At 42.7% G+C, this 20768-nt stretch overlaps 2 protein-coding genes across 2 annotated transcripts in view; one reads left to right on the top strand and one right to left on the bottom strand.

Annotated features, from left to right (window-relative positions):
* Window positions 1–9581, top strand: part of slc4a10a (solute carrier family 4 member 10a) — a 116196-nt gene extending 106615 nt beyond the window's left edge. Inside the window, exons 23-26 of the mRNA XM_063212017.1 lie at window positions 1512–1634; window positions 2179–2243; window positions 2665–2775; window positions 7360–9581. Coding sequence (XP_063068087.1) covers window positions 1512–1634; window positions 2179–2243; window positions 2665–2775; window positions 7360–7432 — 372 coding nt within the window. The 3' untranslated portion in view covers window positions 7433–9581. The remainder of the gene's footprint in view (window positions 1–1511; window positions 1635–2178; window positions 2244–2664; window positions 2776–7359) is intronic.
* Window positions 9582–14339: 4758 nt separating this feature from the next.
* Window positions 14340–20248, bottom strand: LOC134460162 (glucagon-2-like). Its single transcript, XM_063212619.1, is given in 6 exon segments — window positions 14340–14715; window positions 15634–15768; window positions 17050–17181; window positions 18589–18744; window positions 19510–19612; window positions 20172–20248. Coding segments are annotated over 5 exon segments (543 nt in total). The 5' UTR covers window positions 19605–19612; window positions 20172–20248; the 3' UTR covers window positions 14340–14690.
* Window positions 20249–20768: the final 520 nt, after the last annotated feature.

Here is a 20768-nt window from a genome sequence, read left to right as displayed (position 1 = left end):
TTTTGAAGATGAGATGCATTTTGGAAAAAAGAGATGAGCTCTGGTCTAATGTGCCATCTGTCTTAAGAAACCCCAAGGTTTTTTTTCGGCATTATTTCGCTAGCGTGCCTATTCTGAATGAGCCATTTTGATATAGATTAATCTAGATTAATCTAGATTAATTTCATAATTACAGTGAGATTAATCTAGATTAAAAAAATTAATCTATGCCCACCCCTAATTTTAACACAATGAGTTTATGTGTACGCAGTGTATACAGCTAAGTGGTTACAGTAATGACATATTGCCCGTCAGTGCAGGGCTGAAGAACGTAAGTCCAGACTTGGACTTGGAGTCCGTTTTTCTAGTGACCTGGACTCGACTTGGACTCGAACAATGGTCTTGCCAAATATTGCTTTTGTACTTGCCCGAGATGCCCCAGTAAAACACTATTTTATCTTTACACGCATGACACATAGGTTAGCTTCAAACATTCATATTGTTGTCAGGGTCGAGAATCGAACCGGCAACCTTTGGGCTACAAGCCTTCACCCTAACCACTTACCCATGACTACCATCTATAGGTGCTGGCTTTCGTGTTCATCTCTATAATCAGTGTGATCTGTTTGTCTCTCTGTACTGTTGGCGCAGTCCCTGGTGTTCATCTGTATACTCAGTATGACCTATCTGTCTCTGTAAAGTATAACAGTGTGACCTGTCTGTCTCTCTACACTCGAGATGTTGCCCCTGGTGTTTCACCTGTGTTACCTGTCTGTCTCTCTACACTCGAGATGTTGCCCCTGGTGTTTCACCTGTGTTACCTGAATTTCCCCCTGGGGATCAATAAAGTTACTCTACTCTACTCTACCTGTCTGTCTCTCTGTACTGTAGGTGTTGGCCCTGGTGTTCACCTGTGTGACCTGTCTGTCTCTCTGTACTGTGGGTGTTGGCCCTGGTGTTCAGCAGTGTGACCTGTCTGTCTCTCTATATACTATAGGTGTTGGCCCTGGTGTTCAGCAGTGTGACCTGTCTGTGTCTGTATTCTAGGTGCTGGCCCTGGTGTTCAGCAGTGTGACCTGTCTGTCTCTCTATTCTAGGTGCTGGCCCTGGTATTCACCTGTGTTACCTGTCTGTCTCTCTACTCTAGGTGCTGGCCCTGGTGTTTCACCTGTGTTACCTGTCTGTCTCTCTATACTCTAGGTGTTGGCCCTGGTGTTCAGCAGTGTGACCTGTCTCTCCATACTCTAGGTGTTGGCCCCATTGAGAGTAAATAGCAATGGTTGGCCCTGGTGTTCAGCAGTGTGACCTGTCTGTGTCTGTACTGTAGGCGCTGCCCCTGGTGTTCAGCAGTCTGACCTGTCTGTCTCTCTACTCTAGGTGCTGGCCCTGGTGTTTCACCTGTGTTACCTGTCTGTCTCTCTATTCTAGGTGCTGGCCCTGGTATTCACCTGTGTTACCTGTCTGTCTCTCTATACTTGAGGTGCTGGCCCTGGTGTTCAGCAGTGTTACCTGTCTGTCTCTCTGTGCTCTAGGTGCTGGCCCTGGTGTTTATCCGTAAGCTGCTGGACTTCCTCTTCAGCAAGAGGGAGCTGAGCTGGCTGGACGACCTGATGCCTGAGAGCAAGAAGAAAAAACTGGAGGATGACGGGACAGAGGTGACGTGTGTGTGTGTGTGTGTGTGTGTGTGTGTGTGTGTGTGTGTGTGTGTGTGTGTGTGTGTGTGTGTGTGTGTGTGTGTGTGTGTGTGTGTGTGTGTGTGTGTGTGTGTGCGTGTGTGTGTGTGCGTGTGAGTGTGTGCACGTGCGTGCGTGCGTGCGTGCGTGCATGGGGCATGAGATGTATATTCATTTTACTGGGACCCGTTATTGAAAGCCGATGCTATTTCTAGGTTTCTCTGTATGTCTGTGTTTCACTGTTTCGCTATCTACCATGAAGCTTACCAAGAAGAATAATATTGCTCCCAGACCCTACTCAATGACAGCAAAGAGTGAGTGGGGGCCTCCCGTTTAGCCCACTTGCACATATCAGAGTCGAACCGAAAAGCTTATGTTGGGTATAGTGTGCTAAACATTTTTTAAGTACAAGAAGACACTAGTGAGTGTTGTCCTTTTCTATGGAATTTGATCCCTTGAACTCCTCCACATAACAGTATTGAAAAGAGGTGTCGGAGTTTGATCGTGGATGTGGTGTCTGTTTCAGGAGGTTCACAGTGGCATTGTGGAGGAGGAGGGCATTGTCCAGGTACCAATGGAAGGCCATTACAAGTGAGTCAAGACCAATCCTACATCCCATCATAGATGTACATTCATATTTGCATAATTCAGTGAAGCCAGTACATGTTTTGATCCAAGATGGAGGGAATGCGGAGGGCTGGGGGGCAGGGGCGTGTTATACAGTATGTTGAACATGGTAACTTAGTGAGAGTTATATATATACACACTTGGTATGCCTATGCTTTCTGTTGTGTTACAAATTATTATTTTTAGGACAAGAAGTCCCGGTCAAAATGGGACTTTCCTTTCCTTAGCTTTCGTTGGATGAGCTCTTGGAGTTGAGCTCTTGGAGTTCTGCATCAGAAGAATGATTAACATCATTGTCAATAATTGTAAGAGGAGGTTGTTTGGATGTTAAATGTCTGTCTGTTTTGACTTCTTATCTATTTGCTCTCATTTTCATCCTTATCAGGGATGACCCGTCCTCTGTCAACATCTCTGATGAGATGACAAAGGCTTCTTTTGGCAACGTGTTTAAAGGCCTCAACACAGACAGCACCAAAAAGGACATGACTTCAAAAAGGTTTGACCTTTAATTTTCTATCATTCTCACCCTTGACATGACAAGTCAGTACACTGTTTTGGATGAATTTAACTTGCTTTATTTATGTTACTTACTGTAGGTGAGATATTTTTTCACTGTTTTAGATCAATTTCTCACTTTGCATCTGCATCCGGGTGCAAAAAAAATCAATTTCCCCTAAGTGTTAAGTCTTCGAGAGCTCAAATCCAACTTGGTGTTTAAAATGCATTTACGTATTTTCTGTATGAAACCAGATTCTCTTTGGACCCTGCTGTTTTTTAAGCTCTGCCATGAAGACTTAACACTTCCTCAAATCCTGCTTAAAACTGAGTTCTTGATGCATTTTGGTTTCACTTGATCACACTGAGGTTTGAGCTCCTCAGAATGCCTTTTTTCTTCCAGCACTTGATTTTTTTTAGCAGTCTATCGTTGATGTGTGCTGCTACTCCATATCACTGTTGCCCAATCCTGGTAGTTTGTCTGTAAGGTAACACTTTCTTTGAAGGGGTCATTGCAAAGGTGCCATATAACCGGCATAAGAATGACATGACATGGCACATATCAGGAACATTAACGTCACAATATTGATTATCATTGACAGTTCTCATAATGTGTCATACATTATTTGGGAATGTCAAGTTGACATTGTTTGGGTCGGTGTCATGACAAAGAAAAGTGTTTGCACCTTGCATCAAGCTTTCTTTAGCGTTTTGCACAGACATGTTCCTTAGTTTGCTGAAGGCACACGCCGAAACGCGACTGTGCAATAAAATAAAGAAAACCGTTTGATGCAAGGTGCGCCCCCTTTTCTTTGATTCTAAGTATTTTATTTGGGCCAGCGCCCTCAAAATTAATCAAGAAACCGGAATGAATCCTGCTACCTGCCATACTTGACTCTAAAAATGTATGACACATTATGACATCAGCCATAAACATCAATAATGTCAAGTCATTCTTACGTCGGCTACATGACACCCACATATGATATGAAGACCCCTTCAAATAAACTGTTGCCGTCTGGAGTTTCTGTTTTTGAAAAGAAATAGTAAAAGATAAAGAGGAAGCTCTCCCTGTGTGTGTAAGAGAGAGAGAGAGAGAGAAAGAGAGAGAGAGAGCTTCTGAACTGGCGACAGCTCACATCTCCTGACTCTTTTATCTCTCCATCCCATCTCACATGTAAGCTCCCCCACCTAAACCTCCTACAAGCTGATTGGCCAAAGGTAAGAGAGCCCCTCCCACCCATCCACCCACCACTGCACCCGTTACCATGGTGACGCCACCCTCGTCCACTCTCGTCCACCTCCTTCCCTCGCCATTGTTTTCTTTTTTTCTTTTTCTCTTTCTTTTTTTTCTCTTTTGAAGAATGCAGTTTATTTTTTGCCTCTCGCTTCAAGTTTGGTTCAATAGTTCAATCCATGCCCGCGGCCGTCTCGGGAGAAAAGCTTCCTCCACAAGAACGCATTCAGTATGTTCAACCAGGGAGCACTATCAACTCTTATCTATATCCATAGCAAGTCGAACTACAGTACAGTACATGCATTATACAGTGTAACCCCATAATGCACGCCGTACCATCAGAGAAAAGCTGTAGTAGCCATTGAAAAGACGTAACCACCATAGTACTACACTACTAGGACATTATACAGGGCCTGTATTAGTAATACATTGCGACTTGGTCATTTGCACTTAGGTAACAGCAAATGTGTAACAGGGGTCATGTCTTAACTGAATACACAGTACAGTATGCCTTATAGGGGCTTACAGGACTCTCACAGGACCATATGCGTGCATCCAGTGGTCGTGTCTGACCGGGAACTGCCACAGGTGCACTTCTGTGTCACTACAGGTCAAGACCTGATTCCACTTTCACAGGGAAGGATACTGTAGTGTAGAGATAAGTCCAGGATTTACCTCCAGCACGTTATTGTTAAGGCAGCCACCTTGACTTAAGTCCCCTGAAAGATTATGTGTTGTGAATGCGATTTCTTAAGTTGCTTCGCCAAAAACATAGGTTTTCATATACTGCATGTCCTATGAACACAGCCTTTAGATGATACTGACATGTCCCTGATACCACACAACCCCCATACTCAGAGCACTACGTCCTATGGACTAAATAGCCCAATTGGCATTTTGTCTTGCTGTAGCATGTTTTGTTTGTTTGCTTAAATGGGCACTAAACTTAACTGCCGAGACTTTAGACGACCAGCACAGCCTGCTGTAATCGAATCAAGTGCTAAATGCCAGCGGCGTTGTCAAGTACTTATTTGATTATTCTGCAGATGCATGACGCCGATGTCACCGTTGTATCAGAGACCTGCCCTCTCTCTTGTGAGTGTATATAGGCATAATTTGTGAGGAGAGTTAGAGTGTCCCAGAGTCAGCCCAAATAAATAGACTTAGAAACAAACAAACAAGCACACATGGGTAGTCAAAAATAAGTTGACCCAATCTTCATTTCTCAGTGCACTTTCTTGAGTGCCTGTATTTCAAAGTTATAGCCTACTGTCAATCCGTCAAAAACATCCATTAGTTCACTTACAAATAAAGAGAAACGAGAGCACTCCCAGCATCCTCAAGTCTTTCTAGAAAACACATATGCGTTCAGTGTTTCAGTGTTTGTCAGACATTAAAATAAAAAGGGAAATCTGAGGCACTCCAGTTTCACATTTTTCTAATAAGGCAAAGAACACTGGCCGATGTAAGTGCCTGAAAGTCCTTGTGCACAACCCTTCAGCTATGCAGGTGTAAGGCAGGAAACCGTGATCAATATGAAAAGTTCATTAAACACCGCACACTGGATACTATTCTTTTTTTCCTCTTAATTCTTTGGAGCTAACAACGCGTTTCGCCCAGTGCGTCTTCAAGTTCGCTCAAACACTGGCCGATGTATTTTGACCCTAAGCTTTTTGTCAGGGTTCTTCCCTAGAAAAGTGTGTCAGTCGCGTGTACACAATGAATGAGCCAACATTTTTGGACTCCCCCCAGTACGTATGTGAGGCGTAAATAAACTGCATCAGATAAAGAAAATGTTACATCTCCATCGAGGACCATCGAGGTCTGTTGTCTCCTGTCTGTTGCCACTGAAGTTTTGTCTTTTCTTTTTGTTTTATTTTCTCCTCTATTTTGCTCTTTTTTTTCATGGTGATGCTGTGCTATGAATGTGGTCATTGATCACTGCATGGAACGTCTGCGCATGTTTATGCATAACGGCGGGAGATGTGCGAGGACAAAGCTCGCCCATAATGCATGAATGCTGCCTGGAAATAAGATAGAATGAATGAATGATTGAATGAATGAATGAATTGGAAAGAGATAAAGAAACAGGGTGAGAGAGAGATTGTGAATGAGAGAGTGTTACGAACAAATGGTGAATGACAATGTGCAGTAGTACTAAACTGTGTGTGTGTGTGTGTGTGTGTGTGTGTGTGTGTGTGTGTGTGTGTGTGTGTGTGTGTGTGTGTGTGTGTGTGTGTGTGTGTGTGTGTGTGTGTGTGTGTGTGAGTGAAGGTGATCAAGGTAGTCAGTGATGGAGAGTGAGACTGTGTGCATGCTTGTGTGTGTGAAAGAGAGATAGAGAGAGATTCATTCATAAACTCATGGAACATTCCACATTGCTGCATGACACTTTTGATGTCATCATTGTTCAAAATCAACAGTTTTTCCTTCAGTAATAACTTGGAATGTTGTATGTCTGCATTAACAAAGCTCTTGACTGGAGCTGTTCAATCATATGAATCTTCTCAGCCATGGCGGAAGGCCCTAAGCAGACTCTCGCCAGATCTGCATGTCTTTGCTCAGCTCCCCGAGTTAGACTCAGATCGGGGAGGAATTCCCTATTCTGTAATCTTAGCCGGCCTCGAGGTTGACTCAAAGAGTTTGAAGAGGAGTGGAGAAAGGGGAAAAAAGTTAAATAGTTTTTTAATATATATATATATGAAGCCAAATATGTATGGCAATGATACCAGATGAAGGTGTCTGAAGCAAGAACAACATTAATCTGGCCAGAGTCATGGCTGAAGGCTGAAGGCCCGGGTCTCAACATTGCTGAGCCATCATAATATCTGCCTCATTAGCATCTGTCATGCATTTTAACTGCTGGAGCATATGACGTGTGGAATTAGCTTTAGTATGCATTGATTATTCTGGACTGTATGTACTATACAGCCTCGCTATTCTACTACGGTACAGTAAGAGTACTGTGGCCTGGAGGGATTTAACACTGTTAAATTCTTAATTATTGAAGAAGTGAAATCATTCATGATTCATGGAGAACAAATTCCGTACGTTGTCCTATGATACATAATTCAGTTCCCAACCAAAGTCAGATACAGTACACTACACACCAGTGTGATTGCTGAAGCCATCTTGACGTTTGTGTTTGAAAAATGTATGTTGACGTGTGCTGCCTGCGTGGCAGTGTGGAGAGGATAAAGTAGGATGACCTTGCTATAGAGTGGGTTTCCTGGCAGCAGAAGAATGACATGATGTGCTGCCTGATTGGTTACCATGGCAACCATAATAATTCTTCTCCCCCTCCTCCCCCCTCTGTCTTCTTACCTTCTTTTCCCCATCTTTCCACAGTTTTCCTGGAGCGGTGAGCCGAAAACACGACCGAGATGTCGAGAAAGGCTTGGACAGGGAGACCAGTTTGTGACCTTTTATTTTCTTGTTTAACCCCCCCCCCCTTTGTTGTTGTTTTGCTCAACTGCACACCGATTACAGACACAAATGTGCACACGCTTACTTACATGCACACACACTCACCAATGTGCTCACAACGTCTTACTCACATGCACACACACCCACCCACAAATACACACAAACCCACATCTTCACGAACTACACACAGCACCAACTGTACATGCATGTATTATTGTGCCACATTCCAAAACTTCTATACGTTCCTTTGTACATTTGTCTGTGCTTGTTCAAGTGGTGAAAACCTTTAGCAAACCATTGCACCATTTTCCATGGTCGTTGCGTGTTGAAGTATGCCTGTGTGTGTGTGTGTGTGTGTGTGTGTGTGCGTGCGAATGTATGTGAATGAGCGTATGGTTGATTGAGTGTTTGTGATTTTCTGCGTGTGTGAGTATGTACAGTATGTGTGTGATGTATTGATTCTTTTAGTGGTGGGGTGAGGGTACATGAGTGTATCAATGTGATGTTTCATGTTTTAAAATGCCCCAATGACATTTTCAAAGTTTGATTTTTCTTTTTTTCACGAATAGTATGTATTTTGTATGTTTTTTATTTTTTGACTTTAGAATATTCTCCTTTTAAAAAAAATTGTCTTGTGTATGAAATATATCCAGTTGTTTTTTTTTGTTTTTTTTTAAAGAAACGTACATAGCTAGCAAGTGCTAGATATAGAAACTAAGAGACGTACTAAATAGATATCGTGTTTCTGTCTGAAAAATTCATATAGAAAATGTATATCACTCTGAAAAATTTACTGAAATCTTTGCAAATGTAATAAGAGTAAAATGTCAGTATATTAGCAGTATATTTCAAAAGTATGTTCAAGAAAAAGAAGTCTTGAGGAGGCCGTCTTGAGACCTTCAGTACATCCACACTTTTTAGTGGATGCTTGCCATTTAAATTTTTTGCTTTTCTTTTCTACAGCAACTTTGCTGCTAAATGTCTCTTGTCTATCTGTATTGTTATTTTTTTAACCTTTTCTCTTCTTCCCCTTTTGGTAACACTTAATTTCATGTGGTCTGTGTTACAGCGCATCTACCTACGTACATAGGTAGCCTATACAGTGAAACATTCTTTGTAACAATAACGTAATATCATGTGCTAGCGTGGTACTTACATGATGTATTTTGGATGGCAACACATGCATTGTGTAAGCACAGCACTAGTGTCTGATATTAAAGTAAAGTGTTGCCCCCCTCTCACCCAGACACATCTCCTATACTTGTTCTGACTTGTTTGTTTCGGGACGTGCGATCTGGGGATGGCGTGAAGACGGGATAACCAACCATGTACAGAATAGAGGACGAGAGGGTTGGTTTACCAGTACATATAGTACATAGAAAGCTTACATATATATTTTGTTTAAATGGAATTTAAAATGTAATGATAACTACTATTATGCTTGCATTACTGTTCCATCCGTCCACGTACTGTACATGCGTCGCTGTGTGTCAATGGCAGTCATGTGACTTCGCCTCTCAAATCCCACGCTCCTGATTGGCTGCTGGGAATGGAATTTTCCACTCCGAGCAGCGAACTCTAACCCATGAATACCCGTGTATACCTGTATGTTGTATGTACCAGTTGGCGAGAGAGATACGGCGGTCGGGAGGTAGAGGAGGATGCAATAATTCTTTCATAAGAGGGCATTACGTATATCAAGTTCCAAATGGAGATTTTTTTTTAACATAATATCTGTACATTCCATCTTGTATTTTTGTCCATGTATAAAGTGTTATGACTTAACATGTCTATATGTAATTTAAAACAGATTTAGACAAAGAGTATAGTTGCAGAGTTAGTTGCGGTTACTCGGCCACTTCTCTTGGCTTCTCATAATGCTTGAAACTGCCCAAAAGAGGCAGGCGGTAGAATTTTTTGTAGAGTTAAACTACTGTGCACTTTCACGTTTTATTTTGCAACTGATTATTCGAGTATACCCTCAAAAGCGATACTGATGTTGTGATCAAATCAGTATTGGCTCTTTGAAATGTCTCCATCATTGATTGATTCTCACTTACAAATAAAGCAAATGTATTGTTGTCAGTGTGACTTTTTTCAAAACAAGATTCCTGTGAAAGCTAATAAAGCTAACTAATATATTGGCTCTCTGCTCTGTGTGCGTGTTTTGCTGTGTAATGTGTGATGTTGTACTACTAGTGTAGTGCTACGGCATTAAATCTTTTAAATGCTTATCGCACTGTTCCACTGTCAAAAAGAGTCAGGGTCAGTTTTAGATGTGCGCCTTCAAAATGTCGATTGTTCATTCATTTTCATGAATATTTTCCATTACCACCCATTTCAATTATGCCTTTTGACTTTAAATTTTATACATTGATGTATTTGCTCCTACTGTGAAGTTCGTTCTTCCTCCATCTTGAGTGATCTACCTACTGTAATCAGGACCATACACGGTTCCAAATTTCTCATTTTTCGCTATATGGGCAGAGATAGTAAAATTCTCTTTGCTATGGGTTTTGATATCACTTCTGCCTATGGGGAGGTGGAAGAATGTAAGGGAATATACACATACAAGAACTTTAAGACACAAAATCCACATACAAGAGTGTTTGTAAATGTAAACAAACATTGTATTGGTGTCACACAGTATTGTAAAGATAGGTTGACAGGCAGGCACATGGACATATAGTAGGCCTACGTACACCTCAAGGGGAATTTTGAACAGAGCCCTTGCACTTTTCTGTCATAAAATGAAGGGAGGTGCTGTCGTGCTCAGTAGACCAAGTTGTCTTCATCGGAATACAAAAAGGCCCCCCTCTCAGCTGACAAACCAACTCACTGATAAGCACTGATGAATTGCAAGCCTGCTTGTAATACAAGAAAGTGGTGTGTGGACGTGAGGACAAGGTTGTGCGTTGAATACTTGAGTGGCACTAAACGGCCACTAGGGAGAGGCCCTGGCCCTGCCTGCCTGCCTGCTCATAGCAGTGAAGAGCAGTGACCTCGCTCTCCGTCTGTCTGCTGTCACTCCCAGGCACGTCCCAATCCATCTCACTGAGCGGCCATTTCGCACCACCACCACCACCGCCACGGTTTCTGAATCAGCAGTCTCCAGGCAAGGATGGATTACTGATCAGGCCTACTGGGCCCAGGCCTCGGGGCCCAAGAACCAAGGGGGCCCTGAGGTCCAAGCCTCTATATTTCCATTCTCATATTGGTTTTTTTTATTTATTTATTTATATATTTTTAGTAGTAGTAGAACTTTATTGTCCCCATGAGGCTATTGTGTTTGCAGTACAAACATATATTTGACACTTTTCACAACTGTACTTTTCATTTTTTTCACGGGGCAAACCCCCAAAACCACAACAACAAAGGGTCTCTAATCTGTAATTAGGGTCTCTAATTCTGGCCTAAAACCCTGATGCTTTTCTGGAAACACTCATCCTTGCTGTGTGACACAGGGGCCCTTGGAGTTATAATCCGTCTCTGTCAGCAGACTCCAGAGCCTAGTATAGTGTAACGTGTATTTTGTGCTTTTGAGGCCTACTTAACAAATGATAACCGTATCACCTGATGTGAATAATATTACTAATTTGTGAATTACACACTGCTTCCAGTGGCCACTCGATGACAGTTAGGTTAGGTTAAAGGACAGTTAAAATCTGCCTTCATCTTTCCCTGATTTTGAACTCCAAAACATGGAAACATGAGCTGCTATACTGTAATGCGGTCCGTTGTCCAATTCCAAACACTTTGGGGACTTGAATTTAGCGCAGTAAGGGGAGGCTGTTTTTTTTCTGTCAGACAGACTCACTCACATCCAGTGAGATTTCTCGGCCCAAGGGAGAAAAACTCGAGTGTCTTAAGTGCAACCCACAACCAGAACCAAATCACTCTGTCCTCTCCCTCGAGCTTTCAGTTGACCTGACGCGTTACGTTGCCATCAAGCCACTTGTTAAAAAGTGGCCGTACTTGGAGGTGGATCATTGAGCCTGTTACACTCTCTCTGAGGTGGATGCATTGTACCATGCCAGGGGCGTAGCAGCAAGTTGAGGGCCCTGTGTACAATCTGCTCCAATTTGTCTTGCTGGAGTGCACATGATGTTCAACTCAAACCAAGTGTTCTTGCCATGGTTACAAATTTTCCTGTAAATGATGATACCTGTCATGTCATGATGCCTGTCATGATACCTGTGATACGGTCAAAGCCTCCAATACCTGGTGCAACAATGGGGTGACATAATATTATGGATCGGACACCATGCTTGATTTTTGGTAGGGTGTCCTTTTCCTTAAAGACTTTCTTGCAGAGTATGCAAACATGCTGTTTGTGTAAGTCACTGAAAAACTGTGCTATTGCTTCACCTGACCTTAAAACATTCTTAAAAGGGCTGTGCTATGCCTGTATTTTCTCATACAGCCGTCAGGTGTTCCCTGTTATGACTTTTATTAAGCAATGTGGTCTGCCTTGGTCTCCAACCAAAAGGCACTACTTTTTGTAGTATTTAACATGGGTTAACATGTTTTTTCATTATTTGGACCGCCTTCCAAATACTTTTATCATAATTTCTTCCCCCATGTTTGGCAGATTTCTGAATAACTCAACACAGTGTTGAAAATGTTATACCAAGGTCTTTTGAGATGACCTTTTATTATTTGGAGGTCTTGTTTTTGCAAATAATAGTATTTGTGGTGTCCTCAGGCAGGTCCTCTGTCTTCACATTGGTGAAAGACACACAAGCTGTAACACGTGGTTATTTAAACACAAATATCATAATTCCTTGCCTAATTCATGTTATATGGGAAAAAGCAAGTAGTCAAAGGTGATTCCCATTTGCGATTTACCATAATTGAGTCAAATTAGGTTTCCACAATGGTATCCAGTAAAGGGTGCCAATACCAGTGATCCAAGGAGCTTTACCGTCTTCAATTTTTTCCCTCTCATAGTTTAATATTTAATGCTGTTGATTATTTTAATATTAGTATCAACCACAAGCTATCTATAGAAAAATCATGGTTGACCTTATTATTTGTTGTCTGGAGATATGTCCCATAATGTACTTAAACTTCAAAGGTGCCAATAGTAACTGGCGGCACTGGGGGCATGGGGACCCAGGTTCAAATGCTCCACCCTTTCTCTTTTTCTCTCTCACTCTCTTCCTGTCATGATCTTCATCTTCATTAACCCATTGTGTCCTGGAGCGACATATAAGCTCAAGTTCTTGAGATTTGAGCTCTTTTATTAAAAAATTGGGTATGTTAGAGCTGAATGAACACATTCTAGTGCAAAATGAAGGTTGTAGCTTTTAAACGCAACTTATTTCATGTTTTATGTGTTTCGGAGGCTAAGATATTAAGATTTGAATAGTGAGAGGGCACCTTTACCCAAAAAGGGCTTGGGCTAAAATGGGTTAAAGGGGAGAAAGCCGACAAAAATATATATATATATATATATATATTTTTGAAGTGTGTACACTTGGCACATCCCATCCAACATCAAGATGGAGGATGGGCTCTGTGTTGATCAAGTCCATACTCTACTACTACTACTACTACTACTACTACTACTACTACTACTACTACTACTACTGTAATTCCATTACGTTTTTATCATCTCTGATGAAGCAGGCTTAGTGTATATTGGGAAAACAGATATATGTTTTGTTCCAATTGACCATATGCTTACTGGTTGTGGTAGGATTGGCACTGGCTGTGTGTTGTGACAGCATAATCACCGCAGTCAATTTTGTTAAGTGTATGGGGGAGTGGGGGAGCTCATGGTGCTTTTACTGTAATTACGGTAGGTTGTGTTGTGTGAAAAGACTTCTAGATTTACAGTTTTATTTATGCACACATTCCTCATAGACAAATACACTGCTGCCACCTGCTGGTGTTTATCAAGCCGGCTGCTACATTCATTTCCAATTTCCACATTGATATAATACATGTATAATGCAACATAGAGAAACAGTATTATAAAACTGCCATTTTCCTGTTGTTACTGTAGTATTAGTGTGTTACTGTGGGATGCAGTAATGCATACAGTCAGTTAATACAGTATTTTGAGCATAAAAACATTGCAAAGTGCAAACAAATCTTATATTATTTTAGACACAATACTGCAATGCTATAGCACAGTGGTTCTCAACCATTAAAAAAATTAAATAAATAGATAAATAAATGCCCCCTAGGATCTAATCATAAGCATCCCAACGCCCCCTTGGCCTCATCATAAGCCTGTCAATGACCCATTTAGAATAAAAAAAAAAGGACTATAATGACCCCCAATGGCAACTATGCACCATGCCCCCTCCGTTTTATTCATCTCAACGCCCCCCTATGGCTCCCCAACACCCCCTGAGGGGCTGTAGAGCCCCTGTTGAGAAACCCTACTATAGCACTACTGTAGTTTTTACCCCTCCATGTGGGACTGTTGCAAGAATGAACACGCCAGTGCGCCGGTAAATCTGCACTCCTCCTCTACGTGGCCAAGAAGGGGTGGAGGGTCAAACCTCCAGAACACTTGTGGACGAGCAGAAAAGGCAGACAGATTTCAAAGGTTCTGAAAGGAGTCTAGTTTTTGGTTCACAATGTAGTTTTGACCTTGAATATCTCCACCATTCAGTTAGAAACATGAGAGAAGAGAATGTATTTTGCAGCTCAAGACAAAACATGTGGCAGCCGTGGCCTAATGTTTAGGGAGGTGGTCTTGAGTTCAGATGGTTTAAGGTTCAAATCCCACCCTTACCTTTCCCTACACCTCCATACATGTCTTAAGTGGCCCTGAGCAAGGCAATTATCTACTGTAAGTGGCTTTGGATTTAAAAAAAAACGCCAGCTAAGTGCAATGTAATGTAAAACATGAACAAACTTCACATGATCAATGAGTTTATTTTGCAGGGCATGACAACATCATGAATGGCACTTTGAAAACACATGTAAACTAAAACTCCTTGAGACCTGGGTATTTTTAAAACCTGAGCATATATATTATTCCTCTAAAACTAACATCCATAGAAAATAAATCATATCTTTAGAAAAAATACTCTCTCCATTAGTTTTTTTTTTTTTTTGGCGTTCCTTTTTTTGTTTGGAAAATAAATAATCATTTGTTTCATTGTCACAGTGCATACAATAAACATGGCTTGCAATCTCCACAATAGTTTGTCGGCTAAGCAATATGGCTTTTATGCAGTAGGCGTTGCAGCTGTAGTGGGCCTACAGAATCACTCCGTTGGACAAGGAAGCACTCATTGATCCTCATTTCTTTTGCTGCTAAAAAATGACAAGAGAGACAAAGCCATTTTTAGAAAGCTAGCACTGCAAAAACACTGGCCATTTCTCAATGTTGCAGTGTGCGCCCTTCAAAGTGTTTCAGCCTAATTAGTCACGCCCAGTGATTGGATACTCCGCAGCGTTCACCACAATCACAGGGCCTGGGACTTATTAGGCTGACACACTTCGGAGGACGCCCACTAGAACATTGAGAAATGGCCACAGCCTGCATCAATTCACAACAGCCTTAAAGATTAAAGCAACGTGCCGCATGATTTTTGAACATTTGTTTTAACTTCCACAATTTTTATCCAACTATGATTTCAGTGGGGTAAGTTATATAGGCTATAGATAGTGCAATTCCAAGGAATTTTTGAGGAACAGTGCAAAATTTTGTAGGACTAAATATAAATTTTGTTACAAGTGTGTGCAGTCATGTAATGACAATGGAGAAGAACGAACAAAAAAATAGTGCAGTTTTTCATACTGCTTCTTCTAAACATAAGCTATTCGTGCAGTCCAAAATAAAATCACAGTAGCCTACATCCATAGAACATTTTGCAGTGTCCACACTCAGAGCCTTGAAGAAAATACAGTCTATGGAAGGTTGTTAATTTCAACTCAGTGTTGAATAAGTGTTGTTAAACACCTTGAGTGTCAGTCACCACTACTGGAATATACAGCACTATGTATTTGGGGGTGCTGTGGAGTAGTGCTTTGAGCCCCACTTATACAGGCTTGCATGCCCATGGGAACCCGGGTTCGAATCTAGCCTGGGCCATTTCCCACCCCTGCCCCGTCTCTCTCTCTCCTAGTCATTTCCTGCCTCTACTCACACTGTCCAGTCATAATAAAAGCCCTCAAAATATATACTATAATGTGTAGGCTATTGTTTATTATAGTAGGTTGCCATAGTACCTTGCTGCGGCCGGTTTGGAGTTCATCACCCACATGAGGTACTCCTTGGCAGCCAGGTTCTCTAGCGCCTTGTTCATGTCGGAGGTGAAGCTGCCGTCCACGTGTCTCCTCTGTAGCGATGCCGTGTCTTCAAGGCTGAGAGAACAGCAAACACACAAGCGTCATCATCATCACCTGTGCGAATATAGCACTTGCAGTGCTAGGTAGGCTAGTATATTCACTCAGCATCCAGTAGATCATTGCCAATCCATTCATTCATTTCAGCTTTTTAACAGTTCGTTGCTGTGAATATTATATTTTTTAAGCGATTCTGCCCCGAACCTTTTGAGAATTGATTATACAAAAGTGTTTATGTGTCAGAAGATGTCATTGCAGAGTAAACTGGCAAGAAAGGCAAAAAATTGCCACAGGGTGTCATTTCGGAGTTCATTGAGGGGTGTGATGTGCTGTGTTTTGAACAGAGGTGAATGATCCAGCCTCAGAGGGTACATGCACGCAAGTGTCAAGCCTGGGTTCAGACAGTTTAGGAAACCCTGTCACAAATTTGATCCAACTAACTGAATCAGATGCTTGTACTAAGCACTCAAGACAGGTACTGTTGATCAGCTTCTCTGAGAAATAAGATGTGGCTTCTTTCTGAACCTCGGATTGCCACCACACACAAAACCCAGGGATCAAAAGGGTGTTGATTCGATGGCATTCTGTGGCGTTGGGCGGTGATTCGACGATAATTGTGCCGATTCAATGTCCCTTTGCAATCAGGGAATGCTGCTTCAGCCAGGTTGATGGTTTAAGTAGTCATATCACCTGGTTGCATTGTCAGTGCACAGTATATTCTTCAGTGTTAATTCAACACCTGAATTGAATTAACACTGTGTGCATGACAAGTCTTCTACTGTATGAAGCTGACTTGACTTTGCCCAGCTGTAGTGGTGAGCGTGTGCTGATGTTTTCACCATCACTATCCAACAACAAATTTACACACTTGAAATTCCACACTTAATCGCTCCAAATACCAATAAATTCAATCGTAATTTTATGGCCTTTTATTAATCATGACCACTTGAAAGGACAGCACACACACAGGTGAACACGAGAAAGACTCTTTGATGCAGATGAATGGAGGAACAACAGCGATAGATGCTCTCTCTTTCTCTGTGTATCCCTCTAAGCTCTCTCTCTCTCTCTCTCTCTCGCACTGGCTTTGTCAGTCTCTTTACTTGGCTGGTCTCTACTACACAGTAAAGAATGCAGTGTTAATTCAACACCTAGAGAGTACTCTGGTACCAGATACAAGCTAGAAGAAGATGTTAAATCGACTCCCTAAATGTTGAATCAGCACTGTAGTGTGTTTACTGTGTACTGTTTGAGGAGGTTTTGGTTGGTCACTAATACTGCTGGCGGAGGTGAGAGGACGGAGGTGATGCCTACTCTCTTCGGATCTGTCCCGACTTGAGCCAGGTGACGAAGTCCTTGGCAGCCTGGTCCTGAAGGTAGATGCTGGCATCGCTGGTGATCGTGCCCTCAGCGTGGCGTCTGGAGGGACCACTGCAAAACAGAGACAGCACATGTGGACCGCACCTTAGTTTGTACTGTACCATGGGGAAAAAACTATGCAGCTTTTACTGTAAGTCAGTTTAAAAAGATGGTTATTATGTATGTATGTATGATTTATTGACTTGACTTATTACTAAGTGAATGAATATTCTCTTGGCAGCCCAAGTAGGCCTATATAAAGGGGAAGTTGACCTCTGATCAGTTGGACTTATGGGCTTTATAGGCAGTTAGAGCCGATGACAGCTTTCGCTGGGCCCGGGACAGAGTCATCTGAAAGGGCCCCCCACTCAACTCATACAATGCAATGGGGACACAATTCTGGGTCCCCTATCTCCCTAGGCCCGTGACAACATACCCCTTTGTCCCCCTGTTGGCAGGCCTGTGGGCAGTCATGCAAAGTAGACTATTGCTTAAAACCATACATAGGGCCTACAGTAGATTGTGTGAGCTTATGAGTCGATATTTAATAATAAATCAATATGATAATACTACACAAAATCAATAGATCATCTTATGTCTGGCAAAAGCAGACAACCACAAGTAAAAGCGATGCCTACATTTTTTATTCCAGACTTTTGTCAAATATTTAGGTGTATATCTTACTTTCATGAATATTTTTTCTTTCTTTCACATTTATCCATTTATACTATAACAGAAATTGATTTTGAATATGTGGAATATCAGGTTGGCGTTGCCGTCCATAAGCCTAGCTAAGCTAAGCAAAGAGCTAATGGCGTGTTAACACGTGAAGGTTTTTTTTTGTTTTTTGCTGTTCATACAATATGCTGCTTTACCACAGGATGTGCTATTTGTGTTTTTATGATGTTCAGCACAAGGGGCATTTGTCACTCTTGACATCCACTCTCGGCTTAAATGGCCTCACACAGCCAATAACACCCCGGCACTGGCCAGCAGAATAGAGAAGTAAGCACACTGTCAAATCACCCATTTAGCCCATTTAGCTCTTCAGCTTGTTTTTGCCTTTCACTCTTTTTCCATATCCCACCTCTCTCTCTCTCTCTCTCTCTCTCTCTCTCTCTCTCTCTCTCTCTCTCTCTCTCTCTCTCTCTCTCTCACACACACACACACACACACACACACTCACAGACACACACACAGGGCCGCCAACAGGGGGGACAAAGGGGTATGTTGTCCCGGGCCCAGGGAGATAGGGGCCCCAGAATTGGGTTCCCATTAAATTGTATGTATTGGGTAAGGGGTCCTTTCAGATGACTTTGTCCTGGGCCCATCAAAAGCTGTAAGCGGCCCTGCACACATACAAACACGCACACACACACACACACACACACACACACACACACACACACACACACACACACACACACACACACACACACACACACACACACACACACACACACACAGACACTCACTCACCCGCTCCTCTTGGAGTTCATGAGCCACTGTACGAAGTCCTGTGCCCTCCTGTTCTCCATGTACTTGCTGTAGTCGTTGGAGAAGGTCCCCTCTGAGTGCCTCTTCATGCTGGCCGCCTCCCGGGGCTCTTCCAGCACGGGGGCCTGGGGCTCCAAGCTGCAGCACAGTTAAGAGTACACACACATGGAGGGTTGGAGGGTAAGCTTCAGCAAAGTCACTAGTGCCTCTTTTCCATTGCAGGGTTTCTGGTAGGCCTACAGCTCGACACAGCGCGACTCGGCCGCCCCTTTTTGCTTTTCAAATAGGCACGAGTCAGTTCAATGGTAAAGCAAAAAGTGGCAGCCGAGTCACGCTGTGTCGAGCTGTAGGCCAACCAGAAAACCGGCAGTGGAAAAGAGTCATAAGCAAGGCCAAAAAATTAAACAGGCTTTTTACTATACGTTGGTTTTTTTATCCCCTCGTCCATCATCCCCACATTTTTCAACGTTTCTCATGTTTCTGACAGAATTTCCGGTCTGCTAGTTCCAGTAAGGCTGCCCATAGCTCTTCTGCTCTGAATGATTTAGCATTAGCAACCGCTAGCAAGTTAGTTATGGCAATGCCTTTGTCACCATGGATTCTAAAGGTTGATAATAATATACTGTGTATTAGTCCAAGAAGAGAAGTTCTGAGGCACTCAAGGTTGCAATTTTTATGTACTGATACGCCCTGAAGAAGGCCTTTAAGACTGAAATGCATAAGCAATTGTAGCCAAATTAAAAGTACAAAAAAAGAGCAACCTTGAGTGCCTCAGAATTTCTCTTCTTGGACTAAACTTGTGAGCCCCCACACTGATGAGCACCAAGGAAAAAGGTGAAGACCCAGAAGCACTCCAATTATCTGCTTGCGTTTGATACTGTGTGTATTCTTTGGTGGTGTTACCTGGGGCTGCCATCTTCCTCCACCAGGGGGACTTGCCAGCTACTCTGGATGAAGAGGAGGAGAAGGATCCCAGCAAGAGAGTGCATGATCGTCATTATGGTACCTGTGAAACCAAAAAAACAACACACACACACACACACACACACACACACACACACACACACACACACACACACACACACACACACACACACACACACACACACACACACACACACACACACACACACACACACACACATTGTCAAAAATGCAGAGATGTCCAAAGTAGAAATAAGGGGGGGGGGGGGTAGGGTTTTTCTTCCAATAACAACGTCTATCCACCTCATTATGGAACAACTGATGAAACTTCCTTGTAATGTCATGTTAGTGTTGTACTTGCACCATACATTTACTTATTACTTCTGGCTCAATGAGCTAAAATGACGCAGTACTACACCGGCGACCTGGGTTTCGATTCAGGCCCGACGTCCTTTGCCGGTCCTTCCCCATCTCCCTCCTCCCCCCACTCGTTTCGTGTCACACTCAAACTGTCCTATCTTAAATAATGCCATAAAAAAGTCCCCCCAAAAAAGAAAGAAATCCTAGTGGTATGAATTGATACAGGTATATAGTACATCCAGGTTGTAAACTTCAAACCCCACCCCAGACCACATACTCACCTGTGTAGAGTGTAGAGGCAGACGGCTTGATAGAGTAGAGCAGAAGGTGCTGGAGTGGTCCTGAGCTGGCTAGCTGTTTCGTGGCTGTCTTCCTGATCACACAGCGCTTTTATAGTGATGCCGCCAGGTGGGCATGGCCAATCAAGATCTCTCTCTCTCTCTGTCTCTTTCACACACACAGACACACACAGTAGACACACACACACACACACACACAGACACAGACACACACACAGACACACACACACACACACACAGTAGACACACACACAGTAGACACACACACACACACACACACACACACACACACACACACACACACACACACACACACACACACACACACACACACACACACACACACACACACACAGTAGACACACACACACAGTAGACACACATACAGTAGACACACACACAGTAGACACTCACACACACACACAAACACACACACACGCTAGTGTTAAACCCTCCAGTTATTCCCAATCCATTACCCCTGGGCCGGTTTCGATGGGCTGGCTGAATAAATTTAGTTCTGTTTGTTCAGAGAGGGACGAGGGAGGAAGACGGCCCTTTAAGAGAGGTTAAAAGCTGTCA

This window comes from Engraulis encrasicolus, chromosome 12 (genome assembly GCF_034702125.1).
Source record: "Engraulis encrasicolus isolate BLACKSEA-1 chromosome 12, IST_EnEncr_1.0, whole genome shotgun sequence".
NCBI lineage: Eukaryota > Metazoa > Chordata > Actinopteri > Clupeiformes > Engraulidae > Engraulis > Engraulis encrasicolus.
Note: the sequence above shows the minus strand (reverse complement) of the source record. Positions and strands in the feature narration are given on the sequence as shown.